Below are 20,127 nucleotides of genomic sequence, written 5' to 3'. Positions count from 1 at the left end.
TTGTGTGATTTTCCCAAATACGTACAGTCTGTGAGTAGAAAAGAAGATACATGTTTAAATAATAGCAATACACTTATTTCAGAGTAAGTGTTGTTTCTATATAAAATTACATGTATACTGGATAGTAGAGGCGGCATTTGTGCTCATGTTCATTTAAGTTTGGAAAGTCACAAACAAAACACGAAATCTTGTAAACAGACTCAATAAATATGGCGGTAAAGCAAACCAAAATCAAGTTAAAAAGTCAACTTAAGCAATAAAAATCAGAAACTGAGCACTTAGGGAAGTATGGTCAGCATAACTTAACTGAAAATTATCAGAGGTTGGATCAAGTGCCTTGGAGGAAAAAACTTCCCCTGTCGACCGATCACACCGGCACTCGGCGTGTGTACCTTGTCATGATCGGAAAATGGTGAAAAAAAATCCTTATCAAATTCCGTGTGTAAATAATGTCTTAACGATTAGCCTAAATATAAGTTAAATAGCTTTTAGTTATTCTTATTCTTATGCTATAAGTTTGGCTAAGCTTTGTTACAAAGCGTAATGTAATGACAACGCAAAATGTAATAAACTGGGGTTTTGCATTTTGCGTTATTACATTCTGCATCGAGTTCAACGCAAAATGTAATATTGCTAAATGTAAAAACACAATTGTTTGATTATTGCATTTTGCGTTATTACATTCTGCGTCGATCGCGACGCAAAATGTAACAACGCAAAATGTAATAATCCTAAAAAGCTGGTTTATTACATTTCGCGTTGTAACATAGCTTTATATATGTATAACTTCTTATCATACCTGGGTAACATGACATCTCTGTACAGCTGAGTTTTCCAGTCACCATGCACCAACACGTGTTACATTTGTCTACCTTGAAGCTCTGACCAGCCTTGTAGACTACGCCTCTATGATGACAATCTGTTAAAACATAAAAAAAGTTTTGCAAATAAATCACTGTACATTAAAATCAAGATCGCAGGTCTCATCGCCGACAGCGATCCATTTTTTTCCCATAATCAGTGTTCATGTTATTAGAGAGAGAGAGAGAGAACTCACCTTTGAAACACGATTTGGTTGAGCACTGCACAGTTCCGTCGGTCATACATTTACACATATTGCAGTGGTCTCCCTTGTCAAACATTTCGCCTTTCATGAAACCTTCTCCGCGATAAACACAATCTGTAAAATAATTAAAATTAAAAAAATATACGATAATAATGCAATATTCCACCATTTGACTGGAGAGTCTTTTGTGGATGTGTGTCTGTGTCTGACTGTCATTTTATATTCTTGAATGCAAGGTATAAAAATAGCAATTACTTTTGCACTCTGTCCCAGCCCTTTCCCCCGGACCAGCCCCCCCCCCCCTCCACCACCACCACCAATTACAAACAAACCAATTTAATGACTTATTATAAAACAAAGAGGTTAGTTAGGAATTTGCGTCGGTCAGACTGAACAGGATTCTGTCATTTCTGTGTGCGATGAACTTATTTGACAACATACCTGGGTAACATTGTTTGTTTGTACATTGTACGACCCCTCCATGTAGACACCTGCATTCATTACAACCGTCACCTTTGCGAAAGTTAGACCCAGCCTCGTACTCCCTGCCCTTGTGTTCACACTCTGCAGAAAGAAACATGAGGTCAATTGAATTTTATATTAGAAGGATTTTTGAGGAATTTATAACAATTTGATTAGACCAGAACAAGACAATTTCGAATTACTACATGTATTTGGTAGCTATATAAGTTAAGCCTCCTCAGAGGTGATGCATGTATAAAGAGGGATGATTTTTACGATTTCCAATTGCAATTTATGTTGATTTTTTATTTTGATTAAAAGAAAGCAGCAAAGCAAAACGATCTCTTTCTTATTCATCAAATTCAAAATTTTACATCTACAAATATATTGTAGAAATTCTAAAAAAAAAAAACTTAGATATTTACATTATTAGTATAATTGAGAATCCTGACACCAGAAACTAATCTTTCCAAAAATTAAACTTCAAACCTCAAATGATATAGAGGTTTGAATGTTCCTTACTCGGAGCACAAGAGTCCGTAGTACAAAGTAAAGAGCCGGTCACCATACACGTACATCTGTTACAGTTATCTCCCTTAGGGAATACAGCACCAGCTTTGTAGGTTTTGCCTTCATGTTGGCAATCTATGGAAATAATAAACGTCATTGTGGAATTTACTTTACATATGAAAAATTTGCAATCTATGTAATGCAGAAACATGTCATGATTTTATGCGATTTTCAAGTACAGCTGATTTAACGTACACAATGAAAAAAAAGTTTTTTTCCTACTATAAACATGCGCATTACATGCATTATGAAATAAAAAAATATTAGAAAAAATTAATAATAAATGTACCTGGAAAACATTTATTTTCCGTGCACTTGACTTTTCCCGTCACTAAACATGTGCACGAGTTACAGCTATCCCCCTTCTTAAAGGTATCCCCCGCTCTGTAAACTACGCCTAAATGTTGACATGCTGAAATTAATAAAAGAATAGATTATAAATACTGTTTCCCTAAAAATTCACGGATAAGCGATTTAAATAGATTTTGTTACATGTACTTTTTTAAAAAGTTGATTAAAACTCACTTGTACGTATACATGTATCATAACTTTACTTTTTGTAATTTAGTGGCTCAATTAATAATATTTAAAACATGATGCATTTTCAACTTTCATCAGAAATACTTCTTAATTAAGATCTTCGAGAGCTGGTCTTAATCTGCAATTTCACTATGTAAATTTTGATTTGGATGCTTCTTGCCTTCTTGCCTACCTCCCCCCCCCCCTTTTTTTACTTTGCGTTCAAAAAAACTTAAAAACCCAGGCGCTTGAAAGGAATATTGTACAGGAAAATTGGAACACAACCCTCTCCAAAGTACGAGGTAGGATTTTAGAGCTTGACTAGTTTACTTTTCTTTATTTCTTTTTTGACCCCCCCCTTTCAACTTTGAAAACCGTTAGTAGGCATGGGATGTTTCATAATCCCAGGCATGTGGCATGCATATATATATATATATATATATATATATATATATATATATATATATATATATATATATATATATATATATATATATATATGTATATTCAAGAATGAGTCTTACTGGCTTTTCGTATGCACTGCCTCCTTGAGCACAATATCTGCCCGGTTAGTTTACACCGACATGTATTGCACCCGTCCTCAGCGGGAAATATCATTCCATTTCTGTATTGCTTCCCTAGGTACACGCATCCTGTAAATTAACCGAATAAAAGAAATGTTAGAAATATACATGCATAGACAGTCATTTTGAAACAATTTTAGATCTTATGTTTATTTCTATTGGTTTACAATTTTTATTGTCTTGGCAGTACCTTAAACAACATGTGACTAAACATGAAAAGCCTGAATGTATTTACCTAGTTTTGTCCCTGTCTGTATAATGTATTTTCAAATTTGTCGGACAGAGTAAATATGTATATAACCTCTTACAAATGACTTTACAAATACTAATATAATTTGTCGAAAAGAAAAAAAAAACTCAAGTCAGTGAAAAACAGCTGTCGAAATCTCCAAAGAAAGATGTGCATCGAAATTAATTATTATAATTTACATGGATGAATGTCATCTAATTAACAAACAAATATTGTTATTTTAAGAAAATTTATTTTGAAGGCCATATCAAGGTAATTGCAAAAATAAATATTTTCTGTATTTGAAATACGTTTTCTTTTTGTTTTAGCGGGTATATAAATGAGATTCAAATATTTATATTAAAAAAAATAATGAAAAATAATGGATAAAATTGTTGAAATTGGGTTTTTCGAGTGACCAAAATGAAAAACACTGAATCTTTGCGTGGTTTCGACTAAAAACTAACTAGATAGACCACATCAGAAAAAAAATAGTATGTTTTTTATCACGTCAAATTATTGAAAACGTTTCGATATTTAAAAAGTATACAAGTTTATCGAAAAAAAAACCTCTTTAAATACAAGAGAACCTGCGTTTTTGAATTGAGAAAAATAAAAATAAAGTTCAATGCACTTTTCCACAGAGTTGAACTGTAATGTTTGACAAGATATAAATAATTTTGAAAACATAAATCAAAATTTTCCTTGGCAATAAGTTTATTTTAAAATGGAAAATTAGATTTCTTAAATTTGTCATTGCAAAAATGATATATTGCCTATGGTCAGTCACCTCACAGCTGTTCAAGATATTTGCAGCAAACCCTGTTTATTTAAAATGTTTTTGGCTGTAAATCAAATAGCATGCCCACAAAAACAGCCTCGAATATTGACAACTTATTATCTTATTTTACATTCGTATGTCAAAATTGAAATTTATTAACAGTTGACATTTGATTGTAAAACGTATGAGTCATTATTTTTGTCAGGTACTTGGCAGTACGTAATAATTTATCACTGACCCGATCCAAAACAGTTATCAATTGCAAAATAAATCTTTCTTTATACATGTATTAGGTAACTATTTCAAATTTTGTTAAATTTATCAAAATAAACTGGTCTGATTTTTTTAAAACATAAATTTGCATTTTTTATTTGTTTGGTTAAATTAAAATGCTACTGCGATTTGTTTACTAAATACCGAAGACACATAGATATTTGTAGAATGCATAAGCAGATAACAAATAGTGTTGATTTTCTTCCTGTATGCACCTACCTCTGTTTATTTCTAGGCAAGTTATTTTTGCGTCGTATTCGCATTTACATTTCCGTCCTACTCTATCGGTAAATATCTGTCCTGGTGTGTATGATTCAAAACCATCTGAACAAACAGGTTCAGGAGCTAAAAAAGAAAAAAAAACCGAATCATGTCAAATGCACATCTGTTGAAAAGTGGGATATCATTATACTAGCCTTACTACATCTAGAAATAAATTTTTATTCGCATCAATTCTCTTTGCAACAAATGCATTGTGACTGCAGTTTCTTTTTTCATTATTTAAATTCGCATTAATTTTACTGCGAATGGTATTATATTTAATGCTTGTTTGTCTAAACAGGGCATACAATTAATTATAATGACATAATAAATGTCGCTTGGACTCCTACGCGCAATTAAGCAAGATTAAAAATTTTAATATGGTAAACTGATTACTAAATAAGAGATACCGAAACAAGTTTTGATTCCCTTATATCAGATTGTTCAAGTTCTGATGGAGTATCATCCATGTAATATTTTAAAAGAAATGAAAGAAGGTTTTAAAATTGGCCATACCTCAGTAAAACTGATTTAGGTTGAAAACATATTTCAGAATAAATCTGCAGCAAAGAAAATTTACATGTATATACTTATTTTAAGAAAAGAATGAGGGTGAATAATCTGGTTGTTTTAGCCTCGCTAATAATGCCAAAATTAAATCCTCGCTAAAGATTCTTTTTATACGGTATTATAACCCCTGTTTTGAAATTAACATAATTTATGTGCTCTTAAAATGTTGTAGCTTTTGCGCATTGATTGTTTTGTAATCGACGCAAAGGATATTTCCTTTCTTCAGATGACTTCTTTATACTATATTGGAATTCCATATTTTTCTTTTAAGGTCAACAGAATGTAATTATTCATACTCCGTCCTTAGTACATTTCACTTATAATCCGACGCACTAGGCAGGGTTTATTTTCCTTCAGTGAGTTGGAGTCTTTGCCAAATTTTGAAATTCAGCACTATTATGTTAGAAAAAAATAAATGTAAGTCTTAGTAGGTATATACTCATACCTCTTTAAAAGAACAAAGTATAATATCAAAAAAGAAAATGAAACGCAATGAAAAAACAAACAAAGAAATTGAACAATGAGACATGTGCATAACGCTACTGTGTACCTAATAGGGAAAAAAAGTATAGAAATAGAAAATTGGACCATAATATCACTTTATTATTTCGATATCCTGATTTAAATACTGATCTAAGATTCCCAAACCACACTCCTGACATATGGATGACGAATTAGCCATGGGAAATTTATAAATATAATGAGAATCTGATAAACTGTATTTGATAGCTTCCTTTAAAGTAGTACAAGATTTTTACCACATGGTTATTTCAAAGTAAAGCAATACAAAATTTGTGATTTACATTGTTCTAACATTAGCACAACGCATTTGCAGATAATCAGATTCATATTCAAATATAAAATTGAGGATTGGTAATTAAAAAGTGAACGCGAAATGCGCCATGACTTCACTTTCAAGGAAGTGAAATTGTGTCTTTCGGCGCAAATTTTATAAGACCAATGTTTGTTTTTAGCCTTAAGTATGACATTGTTCATATACCATAAGAGTGTTAATTTAATTTTTTTTTCTGTATTTGAATTCATCTGAACTGTTTGGATATTATGTGTCATCCAAAAAACCTTGAGACTCGAATGAGAATCATGACCTAATGACTTTCCATTAGATACCGGAGTACTACGTTTAAAAAGAATCCTTTCTCACAATAAATTCACGTACTAGGGACAGCAAAACAATCATATTATATCAGCGTTTTGTTTATTTGCCGAAGTTCTTATCGAGAATTTTCGAAGCCATCACTTGAGGCTGGAGGATTTCAAAATTCGATCCATACTTCGTCATGGAGCAGTGAGGGATAATTTTCTTGCCAGCATCTACTACGACACGGGTCCTCGAATTTTATGGTCTCTTCCGAAGGACCAGTTTCAAATTCTGGCAGTGGGATTCAAACACGTGACAACAGAACAAATTCCTTACTCTTTGACTGTAGAGCTAATGCTCTAGCAATTGCGTCACACAGGCGACCTAATAACATTTGAAACAAAATTTAATATATACACTGTTACAGTAGTACTTTAAAATATATTAGGTTAATATTGAGTTTGTACTGTTTAAAATTGTAATTTTTTAAGCTGCTGTGGGATTCATAGTTATCGTACTTGTATTTTTATTAACTTTTGAGTGTATTCTGCATTTAACCTATGTTTCTCCTCATTTGACCTTTCTTCCAGTATTTTAAAGGCTTAGAAAAGTCGTCCTTTGCAATAAAATAGCCTAAAAATATTCAAAGTCCTAAAGGTTAGAATTATTTCTTTAATGTCATTAACAGCAATTCATTACATTGCAGTTATAATGATATAATTTGCAACGAAATGATGAGGCAGTGAAATAGAAAATGTATGTATGATTTTTTATCTGATACCTGACACTGTGTAAAAGTTGGGTAAAAAAAACCGAACAGTTATCAATTACATATACTTGTTAAAGAATTGAAATCAATAACAGAAAAAAATTTAAACCAGAATTGCGAAAACACAGCGGTTGAATCAGATGCCGACAAGAACGAAGCCTCCCCTTCAGACCGGTTACATCCAATATGAACTGTCCGTAACAATAAGGTACAACAGAATTAGTTACTGAAGTCATTATGGTACAGACTGTATAAATCAATAGCCTATCGGGTGTTGCGAAACATATCAACGCAAATACGACCTAACGATGGGTACATTGTATCAGTAGTAAACTGTGTCATTATACATATAACAGCTGTAAATTTACAGTTTTTAAAGAAATGAAATGAAAAACTCTGTAATATGAACCAATTTGTCAGTAGCATACCTATGATAAAATGGAAAACTCTGTAATATGAACCAATTTGTCAGTAGCATGCCTATGCTAAAAGCTGTTTTTTGGTACATGTATTTAATCGGTTGTGAAAAATATATAAGCGCTTTTTGCAAGAGCTTTAGATCTTTAACGACACCAAAAAAAAAATGATACATGTATTGAGTTAAAATAACAAACCTGTAATCGATAGTAATACTTGATAATAAATATAATTTTTGAACAAGAAATCAAATCGCATTATTAGCAATGAGAAATTTGTCAAATACTTTTAATAAATATTTTTTTTTCCCAAACCGTAACCAACTGCTAGGCACCGGTACTGAAGTTACAGTATATTGAACAAAACTCTCGTGTATATAAGTCATTTATTAAAAAATCTAAGAAATTATTTATTTTGTAATTTTATATAAGAAAAAAAAATACTTACAATCTGCGTATGTCTGCACCACGAAAAGGCAATGCAATCCAAGAATATAAAGTATAAACATGTTTGTATGAATTAATAAAAAAAGAAAAGTCAGTAAATGATTGTCAATTAAATTGATGATATTGAAATATGATTTCAAATACAATGGCTTTTATATTGACAGGATATGTTCCGGAATAACATCACAATGTAACAAAGAATATTAATAGCAATGTTGCTTATGACATGTTACATACGTCAGATTTCTTATTTATTTTTAAGTGGTGGTATGTTGCCTTTGACAACTTAATTGTTGGCGTTAAGTAAGTGTCAAAGATGATAATGAATGCAAATTTAACTTGTGATGCCCCGCAAGAATTCTTCAACTAAGAAATTTGATGCATGATGTGGTGAGTGATATGATGATACAAATAAAAATACAGGAAACCAACAAGTTCCGTGACAACTTTAACAGGAAACGGATTATTTTCTGCATTTTATCTTGTTTGCTTTTATCCTGGAGGAGATTTTTAAGAAAGACATGGGCGTTTTGGAACGTGATGTTTTTAACCCCATGGTTAAGCTTAAATACCTAAAAACACAAAAACATTGCACTATGCATGGTGGTGCTAAATATGGTTTAGTTTCATTTTAAAATGTTAGTTTTTAATGCTATGTTGATAAGTTAACTTCAAAATTTGTTTTAACTTTTATTGTCCAGCCAGCATTACCCACTGCATTTTAGAGGTTTAAAAATGACTTGTTTTCAATTAGTCCTTAAAAAATGAAAGAGCTTTAAGAGGGTATGAATAATAAATTACAAAGAAAACAGGAATTCACCCTGTATTTGATTTGATACATAACTGAAAGAGTTAGGTTCACTTTGAGGATAGAATGGCCTTGTCCTTATATCAATTAATAAACTATCACACTCTTTTCCCATTTCATAAATCACAATAAAGTACCAGTAGAGTCTTGGTGCTTACATTTCTTATAATAAAGTTTATTTTTGAAAATCAAAGTATTGGAAAACAGGCTTTGAGAAAATAAAAATGCATTGTTCTTGAATTTTGCAGAAAACATGCATCTTTGACTACCTTCAGCAAAGAATTAAAATATGAGCACAGCCCAAGATATAAACATTAAAACATGTTTTTTAATCTTCAGAAAGGGATATTTTATTATGGAACTGCATATTTTGGATCAGAGGCTGTGTTCTATATAAAATGTGGAAAAATGCTTCAATTTAAGGTCATTGTAAACAAATTTACGGGTGAATTTCATGACGTCATAATGCATTAGATAAAGGGAAACGTACGTCATGTTCAGTAGATATATGATCACCAATAGTCCAAGTAATAAATACTGCATTTTCAATCTAAACCGAGCAGTTTTGATTTTTCAAAAATTCCCAGGGTTAAAAAGTCCTAAGTGGCTCTTTATCTTTAAATTGAGCATGTTTCTTCTAGAACTTGTTTTTAACTATATAGCATATCTATTTTTTCTTCTTTTTTTTGTTCTTTTGCTTAACCAAGAAATAAATATTATTAAATTTAGAATAATTTTGAATTTTTTCTTTTTTATTATTATAATTATATCTTTTTTTATATATCTGTTTGATTTTTGTTCATGGCCTTTTTTTTCTTCTTCAAAATTCAAGGGTTCTTTAAAAGCTAACCTTACACAAAAAAGAAAATTTATATGTAATATTGCAGTGTCATTTTATACATATTAATACAAATTTTGAGCGTTTGTTCTTTTACTACAAAGTAAGGAGTTCATGGTTATGTCGCTTACTGGTGCTTATTAGTAAGGAGTTGATTCGAATTCCAGCAGGACGTGGAGACATGTCGAATCCCACTAGAGGACATGGGGACCTGTCCAATTCCACTGCAGGATAAGACCCTATAAGGCAAGGTTCTCTGTCGCAGTCGATGTTACCAAGAAAAAAAATCCTTAATCTTTACTGCTAAATTACCTTGAGTGGCAAGACATATCTTCATTTCAACCCTCCAAAGACAAGTAATGGCTTCTCAGTCGCGGTGAAAATTAATTAAATTGATGTTTAACAAATAAACAAAAATAAGCAAAGTAGGAATTAAATATTGTGTTCTTTCAAAAAGTCAGACCATTGAATATCAAACGCCAAGAAAGAATTAAATTATCTTTTTTTTTATTTTTTGTCAGCCTTTTTGATTTTTTTTATATTAAAGATTGTCTTTTTTTCTTTAAGAACATACTATTCTTAATTGCGACTGAATAAAGGTGATTCAAGTTTTCCATTTTTATGGTGCCTACATGTAAAACATACTGATATTCTTCAAAACAAAATTAAAACAAAAACATAATTGGCATAATTCTTTTAAACCTATATTCATAAAATTGTTTTCTTAACATCTGTATTTGTTTTTAAGCAAATCACAGTGCTTTATATTCATCAACAGGTTAGTTTTCCACACTTGAAGAACATATGATATATATGATGAATGGATGTTTTGATTGATTAATGTAGGTATTTTGACGTATCTTAATTTTAATAGATGCAAACATCAAATTTAATGTAAGAGTTTTACCTTTTTCCGTGAAACATCGCATTTCTATTTTTTTCTGTCATCATGGTGATGTGTATAAATAAATACATTTTTCATCACTTTCAAAGACAATTTTAAACTTAAAAAAAGGAAAAATGAGAAGAATTGGTAAACAATATATCATTTTGAAGATTTCAATGGTATAAATCACTTATGCATGTGACCGTGTGAAACGATCTGTTGATTTTTTTTTTTAAATTTTCATTTAAATTGCAATTGCAAAGAAGAAGATACATTTTCAATACAAATTAAGCCCGATATTTTTCGAAAATATGAAAGTGATATGCGAAATCAAAATTCATTCTTTCTTAATCATAGGAATCCCTTGCAGTAAGAATATGCAAGTCGTTTTTCTCATATGACCTCCTTAATGCTGATTTTGACGTCATTAACTTGTGTATTTTCCCGTATTTTCTTAAAAGGTTGCAGAAGACATCAATTTTCAGTGAAATTTTCTTTAAGAAAACATGCTCTGCCACCGTCGCCCGGAAAGATTTTGAGATATGTGATTTTTCATAGCAGTTTACATAATATATCCAAAAATTAAAGTGGGCGACGGTGGAAGACACTATTTTCTAAAGGAAAATTCGCACAGAAATGAGTCCTTTTGATGCTTTTCTGAATTAAACTTAGAAATGCACCAAATTACTCATGTCATACTTCGAGAAAGGTCCTCCTTTATGCCATATTTTTTCATGCTTTATCACATTCATCTACTCAACTATTGTTAAAGCCAGTTTCATAACCTTTTGAGAACATTAAATTTTCAGGGCACAATAAAGCTCAAACTGTACCTTCTTCTTACTTGATGTGACCGATTTTTTTCAGTCAAATAAAATATTTTAAAATGATCTAGATTAATATCCTTTCTTGCATTTAAAATTTCCGGTTCATCTTTCAGTCTTACATACACAATTTAGTTTTAAAAGAAAAAAAAATTACGAAATGTCTTCTTCTTGAAAAGAGAATTTTGTTGATCGTACTCGACGGAATGACACACTGCTATAAAGAAGCCAAAGAAAGTTATAAAGAAAAAAACCCCCAGATATTTAAAAAAAAAAAGCTCAGCGATTGAATCATACATATAGTTCCTTCTTGAAATAATACCAGTGACTTCATTTTTATGTCTAATCAATCTGCTTTAGAATTTGCTTGACGCAAATGGAAACATTATACTACACAAGGTCACTAAGTGAATATGATGAATGAAATTAATATCCTACTGTCAATCATTAGATATATTTTTATCCGTTTTCTTATAAATCTCAAATGATTAATAAAATTAATATATTCCTTAAACAGAAATAGAGAAAAAGAAGTATTATTGTAGAAAAAGTTTTAATTAATGTATCGCTTAAATATACCATAACACCTGTAGATAAGAAGTTCGGTACTGATATGATTTTCCTTACTTCTTCATACTTTTGGTTATGATCGTTTCTCTTAGAAAAAAATACTCGGAATGATAGTTTTGCTTTTAAAAAAAATATTACGTACGAGGGAATATTAAAAAAGTTTGTGGTACATCGCCATAAAACTAAAACCGCTTTAGTTACATAATTGAACTTTAAAGTATCTAGTTGGCATCATTTTTTCTATCCATATAATAAACCACGAATCATAAATGTTAATTTTTAGTAAAAAAGTAATGTTTTTGCAAGCATTGGTATGCCCAGCCGACGCAACCTCGAACACGACGTTTTTTCGACCTACGTATAACCGAGAAAAACTCTCTTGATATGAACATTTGGCATGCAAAAATTTTATCAATTCAGGTATGTGTTTGGACACTATTGTTTCGTCAAATATGGAATTTTAACCTCATTTTGAAAGTTCTATGAAATTTTATCATAAATTGTACATGGAGCATTCAAACAAATAAGGCCTTGGAAATGACGTCAAAGGGGGGGGGGTTCCTTTTCCAACATTCTATAAAGTTTTGCCCCTGAAAAAAAAAACTAATATAGACCTAGGAATAGTTTAAACTGGCTACAGAAAATTAATTAGAATACATTCAGAGTTTTTGTTTTTAATGCCAAATTAAATTCAGAGAGGAAAGAGATGCTCTTTTAATGCTGATTTGTAGTTAAGGTAAAAAATCAATCACGTCCAAAATGACGTTGAATATGTTATACATATTAAACTCCAAAAAGCAAAATATGCTGACACGACAAAGCGAGGATCTCTCTCAGTGTATAAATCCATTTGCAATATTGTAAGCATTTAAAGCCACTGTTCAGGGCATTAAAAGTTATATGAACAAAACGGGTTTAAATCCTTACTCAGCTCCAGAGAATCCCATCAAAATTAACACAAGTGTATGAGGTAAAAGAAGCGGACATTGAAAACAATGACGTTGTCGGACGTCACGAAACTGCGGCGGCGCCAGGTGATCATATAATGTCGTTTTTGTTTTATAATAAATTGGCAAACAATAAACGTAATCAGCTAAAATTTTCAAATTTTATTTTTTGTTGTCTTCATATTCTTTATAAATTTTGAAAGCATAGACTTCATAGTACTAATTTATAGCCTCAGTCCACGAACTTTTTTACAACCCTTCGTATTACACAGAAATCATCAAATACATTTACACTAACAGCATGGCTATACGAGGGTAGTGCATAACGGTATCTCAGTAGTCATCAAATATATGAATATTATAATGAAAAATCAAGCTTAAAATCCATTGACAAAATACATGTTCAATGAAATTTATGGATATAACGAACAACATTTTAAGCCAAAAAGTCCATTAACAAAACAAATTTGGAGCAGAGCAAACAGGGACCTCCAAAACAGAGGTTGGATCAGATGCCAAGATTGAGGAGTGCATATCCCTTGCCGAACTAGCACACCCATCGTATCTATGCTCCTTGTCATGTTCGGGAAATAACGGAAAAATCCATTGAAAATTAGCGTGTATAAAATGGCATAACTATCAGTATGAAAAACGTCAGTCAGCAATTGACTCAATGATAAATTGTATTTGCCTTCTAGGTCATTGTATTGATCATTTATCTACAGCTGATATTTGCCTTTAAAGATTTTTTTGTCAATAATTTACCTCGTTTTAGAAATTGTTCATACGTAGAGCATGCACTAGTGTATCGAATCAACTGAGAGATATAAATCCCGTATGCAGGAGATGTAGGTATATTCCCTTATATTAAGTAAGGGGAGTTGACCATAGAAAAGTTATACTCATCACGTTTATCATTAAGCTTTGTTGTTAGATAACCATTAACGTCTTATTCAAGTTAAATATCTAAATATGAAACAGATGTGTCAAGACTTCGTGGTATCTTTTATTTGAAGCTCACCTGGATACATCGAATCATACGGAAGCCCATTTGGGACCTATCAAAAAATAATTTTGAATTCGTTATAACGATTTTTAGAATTCGTTATAACGAATTTAATTTGTTATTACAGATTTCTTGAATTCGTTATAACGAATATAATCTGTTATTACAGATTTGTTGAATTCGATATAACGAATTTAATCTGTTATTACAGATTTGTTGAATTCGTTATAACGAATTTAATCTGTTATTACAGATTTGTGGAATTCGTTATAACCAATTCAAGAATTTGGTTATAACGAATTCTAAAATCGTTATAATGAATTCAAAATTTTTTTTGATAGGTCCTAAATGGGCTTCCGTAGAATCAACATAAGATTGGAAATAAACATTTCTAAATGACAATACGTCGTAAATATATATAAATGTCGAGCTGAAGGCCATACACGTGTGTTTTAAACGTAGATCACTAAATATTTCTGAAATAAATTGAATTCAAAAATTGCAGGAAAAGGATACAAGCTGTATAAGATTAATCTACTGTACGTATTTTTACTGTATTCAAAACTTACCACAAAGGTCAGCATGGAATGTAATCAGGAAATGTATTTATCAGTTGATGAATATTCAAACAATAATAATGAAATGCCAATGAAATATTATCTACAAAGGTTAATTCAACTGAACTATGATCATAAAATATATAATAAAACCTTTTCTAACCAACGAAAAGTAGCATTTTGTTACATTTGTCTTTGTTCTGAGTGCCCTCTACTGTCGTAGAAAGTACATGTAATAGTACACCTCTTTTGAGTCTGTCTTTCTTACAAATAAAATGTTTTGCGTATGATAAAACACAACTTACTTCCTATTCAGTTTTAAAGGTTACACTTCGTTGATAGAAATACATGTACATGTATACATGTAAAACTTTCCTTTATATTTCTCCTGAGCCCATAGATAAGAGTTCTACTATTTATAACCACATTTGTTCCCAATTACTTAAAGTATATGGTTTTTTAACGATGCACAAAGTTGTCCATGTGTTAAAATGACATGTACTAAAAGTAAGTTTTGCCTTTTAATTTTCAGACAGGTGAGTTAATTGATGCCTGAAGGTGACATATGCTATCAAGTCAACTTCTTACGGTGATAATTGTTACATGCTTTTTTCCTTTTTTTTTCTCAAGTCTGCAAAGACAATTTTATGGATGTTATTAAAATGTTCGATACAGAGATTAGCTGTTTTTAAGATTAAAAAAAAAATGAACAAACACCAAGCAAATGAGTTGATTTGCATTTTTGATTACTTGGGATGCTTATGCAGACCGAATGTTTTACTTTCCGTGAGAAAACAAAATTGTTTATACATTTCATGTATTAGCAGTGAGATTTAGAAATATTATATATTTCTATCATAAGTGTAATTGCTATCAATTGTCGGTCCCCTACAAGGTACATGTAATCGGAGGAAATAAGTTTCTTTTTACTTATCTTGTTTATATATGTTAAGTTGTCCCTTTGTCTGTTTGTCTGTCTGTCTCACTTGGTTATCGGTTCCTTTTCTCCTAAGATAATGTCAGATATTGAGCTGAATTTCAGTTAATGAGTTAATCGTTGAAAGTTTTTGATTCGTTCTATTATAATAGAATTGCAGACTCTTTAATTTTTCTGATTTTTTGCATTTATTTTTAAACTTTAAACGCCTATAGTCATTGAGCTGAATTTGATATGTGAATTACCTTGAAGGGTTTTATATTAAGTTTGCATTTTGTCCTCCTTAAAAGCATAAATGATTTTTAACACAAATATGGAATTTTAAATTTTTAAAAGATATCAAGATTGCATTTGCTTGTGAAGACTTATTTGCTCACTGTTGCAATACTCTATAAATGCATTAAAATAAATCTAAATCTAGCATCGGTTACTCCATTACATAACGTTTTCATCGATTTCCTTTGAGAAAGTAATGATGAATAAACCGTCAAGTGGAATGCCTAAGCAAAGATCTAGATTTTGTATCCTATATATAATGTAAAATAAAAAATGAAATAACCACAAATGGAGATTTTTTCAGCAATTTGAAAGTTAAAAAGAGTGTATATTTTTTAATTTGCAATTGCATTTTTTGATACATTTGTCAGTAAATTGAATTTGTTGATACATTTGTCAGGAAAATTTAATGGATGGTTGGTCAAAAGCGATACACGTATGAACCTCCTTGCATTTCTTTTGGAGTCCAATACACTCTGACGTTAAACTAATAAAAGGGAGTCTTAACCAATTAGAGACCACGAAAAAATGCCAAAAGTTAAAAAACACAATGCTTTTTATAATCATGATTCATCCATTTAAAGACACAATAAAGTAATTGGTCATCTTTTATGTGTCAAAAAATCGAATGAAAGCCTTTGATTTTGCGAGCTCCTTACCAATACCTGTGTTTAATCGATCCTGTTATTATTATTCATGTTATAACAAATATTGATTTATTACAAAAATAATTTTCATAACGCAAGTAATCAATGAGAGAGTATAACAAATTTTTCAAATTTAGTAGAAGACGTCTTTTGTTAATTATTTGTTAAATATGCGTCATACATCTTCGATCGAAAAATAAAAACTTGATTTAGTCTATGTGTGGCCTATTGTAAATGAGATTCAGTACTTAATATATATGAATTAAAAATTATTCTGAAAAAATAAAGAGTATAAAGGCAATTGTATAAATCGACGTATTGTAGACAAAGATATATATAAATATGAATTTGAAATTAATAGAGCAACTTATGATTCATGATGTTAAGAGCAAATAACTTTTCCAATCAAGTGGATATATATTTGCGACCTTGTCAGCAAACATATCTTATCATTTAGGCAAATGCTGATTGACCGATACATACAGCATGTTAGATCATTATTTTCACAAGAATTTTTTTTCACGATCATGATAAGAAATACTTATTGGTCGACAGGAGAGGCTCATTCCTCATTGGTATTTTTAAGGAGTCCGTGCTTGTTCTGCTTTCGATTTGTTTTTTTTTTTAATTAACGCTGAACATACACACTGTTCTTTTTCTCCATATTTGAAACGTGATAGATCCGGGGCGTATATTGTTTTTGTCCTGTCTGTCTGTCTGGTTTTTCTTTTTCTTTTTTGTTTTAGTTTGTTGTCTACAAACTTTAAAACCTTCGCCATAACTTTTGAACCAGGAAAGATAAAGACATCATTTGGTATGCATACTCCACCAATTAAGTTTTTCCAAATGACACCAAGGTCAATGGCCTTGAGACCTTGACTGTGACTATATGCTAAAAATAGCTTTCATCTTCAAACCTTCGCCATGATTTTTAAACCATGAAAGATAGAGACTTCATATTTGGTATGCATACCGCTAATTTAGTTTTTTCATATGACACCAACATCAATGACCTTGTGACCTTGACTGTAACCTGTTTGCTAAAAATAGTTTTTTCGTACTTTTGCCATAACTTCCGAACCATAGAAGATAGAGACTGCATATTTAGTATGCACACTCGGCTAATTAATCTCTTTTAAATGACACCAAGGTTAATGACCTTGTGACCTTGACTGTGAATTTTATGCTAAAAATATTTTTTTCATACCTTTGCCATAACATTCGAACCTTAAGAGATAGATACTTCATATTTGATATCCATACTTTACTAATCAATTTCTTTCAAATGACACCAAGGTCAATGACCTTGACTGTGAAATATATGCTAAGAATAGCTTTTTTAGAATTTTGTTGCCGCCGGGCGCATAGTGTTTCACAAACACATCTTTTTTTTTTTTTTATAAGGATATTGCCTAAAAGTGACCTATCGTTCTTAATAAAGACGCATAAACTTTAATTGAAAATTGAACATATACTACATGTATATGTAGGACTCCTAAGTGCGATGGGACTCCAAAGTGCGATGGTCATGCCAAAGTCCGATGGTATTCGACAAACCCCGATGATTTGACAAGCCAAAGTCCGATGGTGCGGAAAAACAATTACCGTTTATGACGTAATAGTGCTACTGTGCAAAACTGTAATGCCGCACCATGCCAAGGTCCTAAATAATTATACATAAATATCATGATTGGAAAACTAACCCTAAACAGGTGCGAAACTAACCCTAATCACTCAAAAGGTGTGTAACAACTATAGTAGATATCTTGGGTGGATGCAATACTAACCTTTATTACTCGACTAGTGTTCGAGGACTAACATATCTCTCGGGTTGGTGCGAAGCAAGCATTATGGACTAACCCTAATCAGTTAAATGGCGTGCTACATGTAGGACTAATCCTATCTCTGAAAGGTACAAGCAAGAAGCAAAATCTATAAAAGTGTATGCGAGGACAAATACTGAATTATTGGTTTTCGAATGCAGGTCGTCGACGTCAAGGACTGACATCGGATAATTGTGACGTCATAAACGTTGATTGCTTCTCCGCACCATCGGACTTTGGCGTGTGAGACAACGCACTTTAGCGCAATGTGTCTCATAGGAAATGAGCCAACGACCATCGGACTTTGGCGTCCGTAAAGACAGCGAGCAATCGGGGTTTGGCGAGACCATCGGACTTTGGCGTCACCATCGCACTTTGGAGTCTTACATCTATATAGTGACATTTTCATTTTGCAAAGAAATGAACGCAATATTTTTATAGGGAATTGTGTGAGATGTAAAATGGAATAGCCGGCGGTTATCAAGATCAGAAGTCTACCAAAAGAAGACATTTTGAAAGAAAAGGAAACACAGACCTAAAAAAAAAACATTTGATTTGGGATCAGGTAACATGCAGGGGTTAGCATTTCCTGTATATGTCGACCGGTCATATATGTCAGGTTGTTTATGTTTAAGAATTTAATGAAACAATACGATAAGAAAATTACATGTACTATCTGACGACCACAAGGCAGTGTGAAAGATAACACCCACCACGTTGTGTTGTTATTTATGATATGATGTAAATAATATGTGTTTGTGGTTAGTTATAATGTCTAATTCTGCATTTTACCTGGAATGTATGTTTTTATGTGTTTGCTTTGCTCCTATTTTGCATTGTTTAAAGAACTTTTTTAGCTTGAATACTGTTCGTTATCTCCATATATTTCATGTATATTAGATATGAAATATAATCAATCATTCTTCTCTTTAATAGCAACGTTAACAAGAAAATGAAAACTTCTATCTCTGTTTTCCCACCTGGGAATGAAATATTCTCCATGAAAAAATCTTAAGTTCGTAGTAAGCATCTTCCTTGCAAAGCTTAAAATCAAGAATACAAGAGTTATCTCCTCTCTTCTAGTGAGAGAATTTTGGAAAGAAACTTCTATAAAGGCTTACTTACATACCGGTATATGTATAAGTCTAAGATTTTCAGCTGAAAATGCAAATTGTTTTCTTAAATTTAGAGTTATCAAATACTATGAAAGAGGTATATATAATGAACAAAAGACCATATTAAGTTGATAATTGTCAATAGAGTAAAAATGTCAGCAGGAGAAACAACTCAAAAAAACCCTGAGGATTGTACAGTAGCAGGTGATCAATTATTTTAATTATTAAATTAAGAAGAGAGGAAATATATCAAACTGTTATAATTTTTTTTGGGCTAATAGGGGCGTTGAGAGCGTATAAAAACAAGATATTCAGTTCTATTTACAAAAATGGACTAGTCTCTCCCAATGACCTGTGGGTTTGAGAAGTCATTTTTTGTAATTAAAATTTGATTGTTAATATTTACATAAGGTATTAACATTTTATAAATGCCTCTGACTATATCCATGTTTTCTCCGCAGAAACAACAAATATTGACAAAACAAATGTTCGTGGATGGAAACTTCTTGCGTGAGCGAAAGCAACACCTCCAGAAACCCTGAAGATTCCACAGTAGTGGGTGATCAATTATATAAATTAATGTATGTGTTCATTAGTATTCAATGCACTTTATCCAACTTTTGATGCTTTTAGAGGTCCTTGTTTGTCTTGCTCCTGATTTAATTGCAGTTTGATTGAACGTTTGTTCTTGGAAAATGTTTGTCTATCTCCATATATTTCATTGATATATTTTAAAAGCTTTTCCTTGACTTTCATAAAATAAAGTTTATAATGCACTACTGCACCGATAATGAATAATTTATGTAGAACTGTTGACGTCTTAATTAGAAAAAAAACAACATATTTT

At 31.4% G+C, this 20,127-nt stretch overlaps 1 protein-coding gene across 1 annotated transcript; it reads right to left on the bottom strand.

Moving 5' to 3' along the window:
* Positions 1-5: 5 nt before the first annotated feature.
* On the bottom strand, positions 6-8,202 carry LOC134233452 (kielin/chordin-like protein; the record flags this gene model as incomplete). The annotated part of the gene is made up of 9 exons (XM_062715421.1): positions 8,048-8,202; positions 4,704-4,829; positions 3,142-3,270; positions 2,388-2,510; positions 2,051-2,173; positions 1,508-1,630; positions 1,058-1,180; positions 800-919; positions 6-28 (listed from the first exon to the last, which is right to left on the bottom strand). Coding segments are annotated over exons 1-9 (951 nt in total), but the record flags the coding sequence as incomplete, so codon positions are not given.
* Positions 8,203-20,127: the final 11,925 nt, after the last annotated feature.

This window comes from Saccostrea cucullata, unplaced genomic scaffold, assembly GCF_032062105.1.
Source record: "Saccostrea cucullata isolate Sc308-1 unplaced genomic scaffold, CSIRO_AGI_Scuc_v1 ctg4012, whole genome shotgun sequence".
Lineage (NCBI taxonomy): Eukaryota > Metazoa > Mollusca > Bivalvia > Ostreida > Ostreidae > Saccostrea > Saccostrea cuccullata.
Note: the sequence above shows the minus strand (reverse complement) of the source record. Positions and strands in the feature narration are given on the sequence as shown.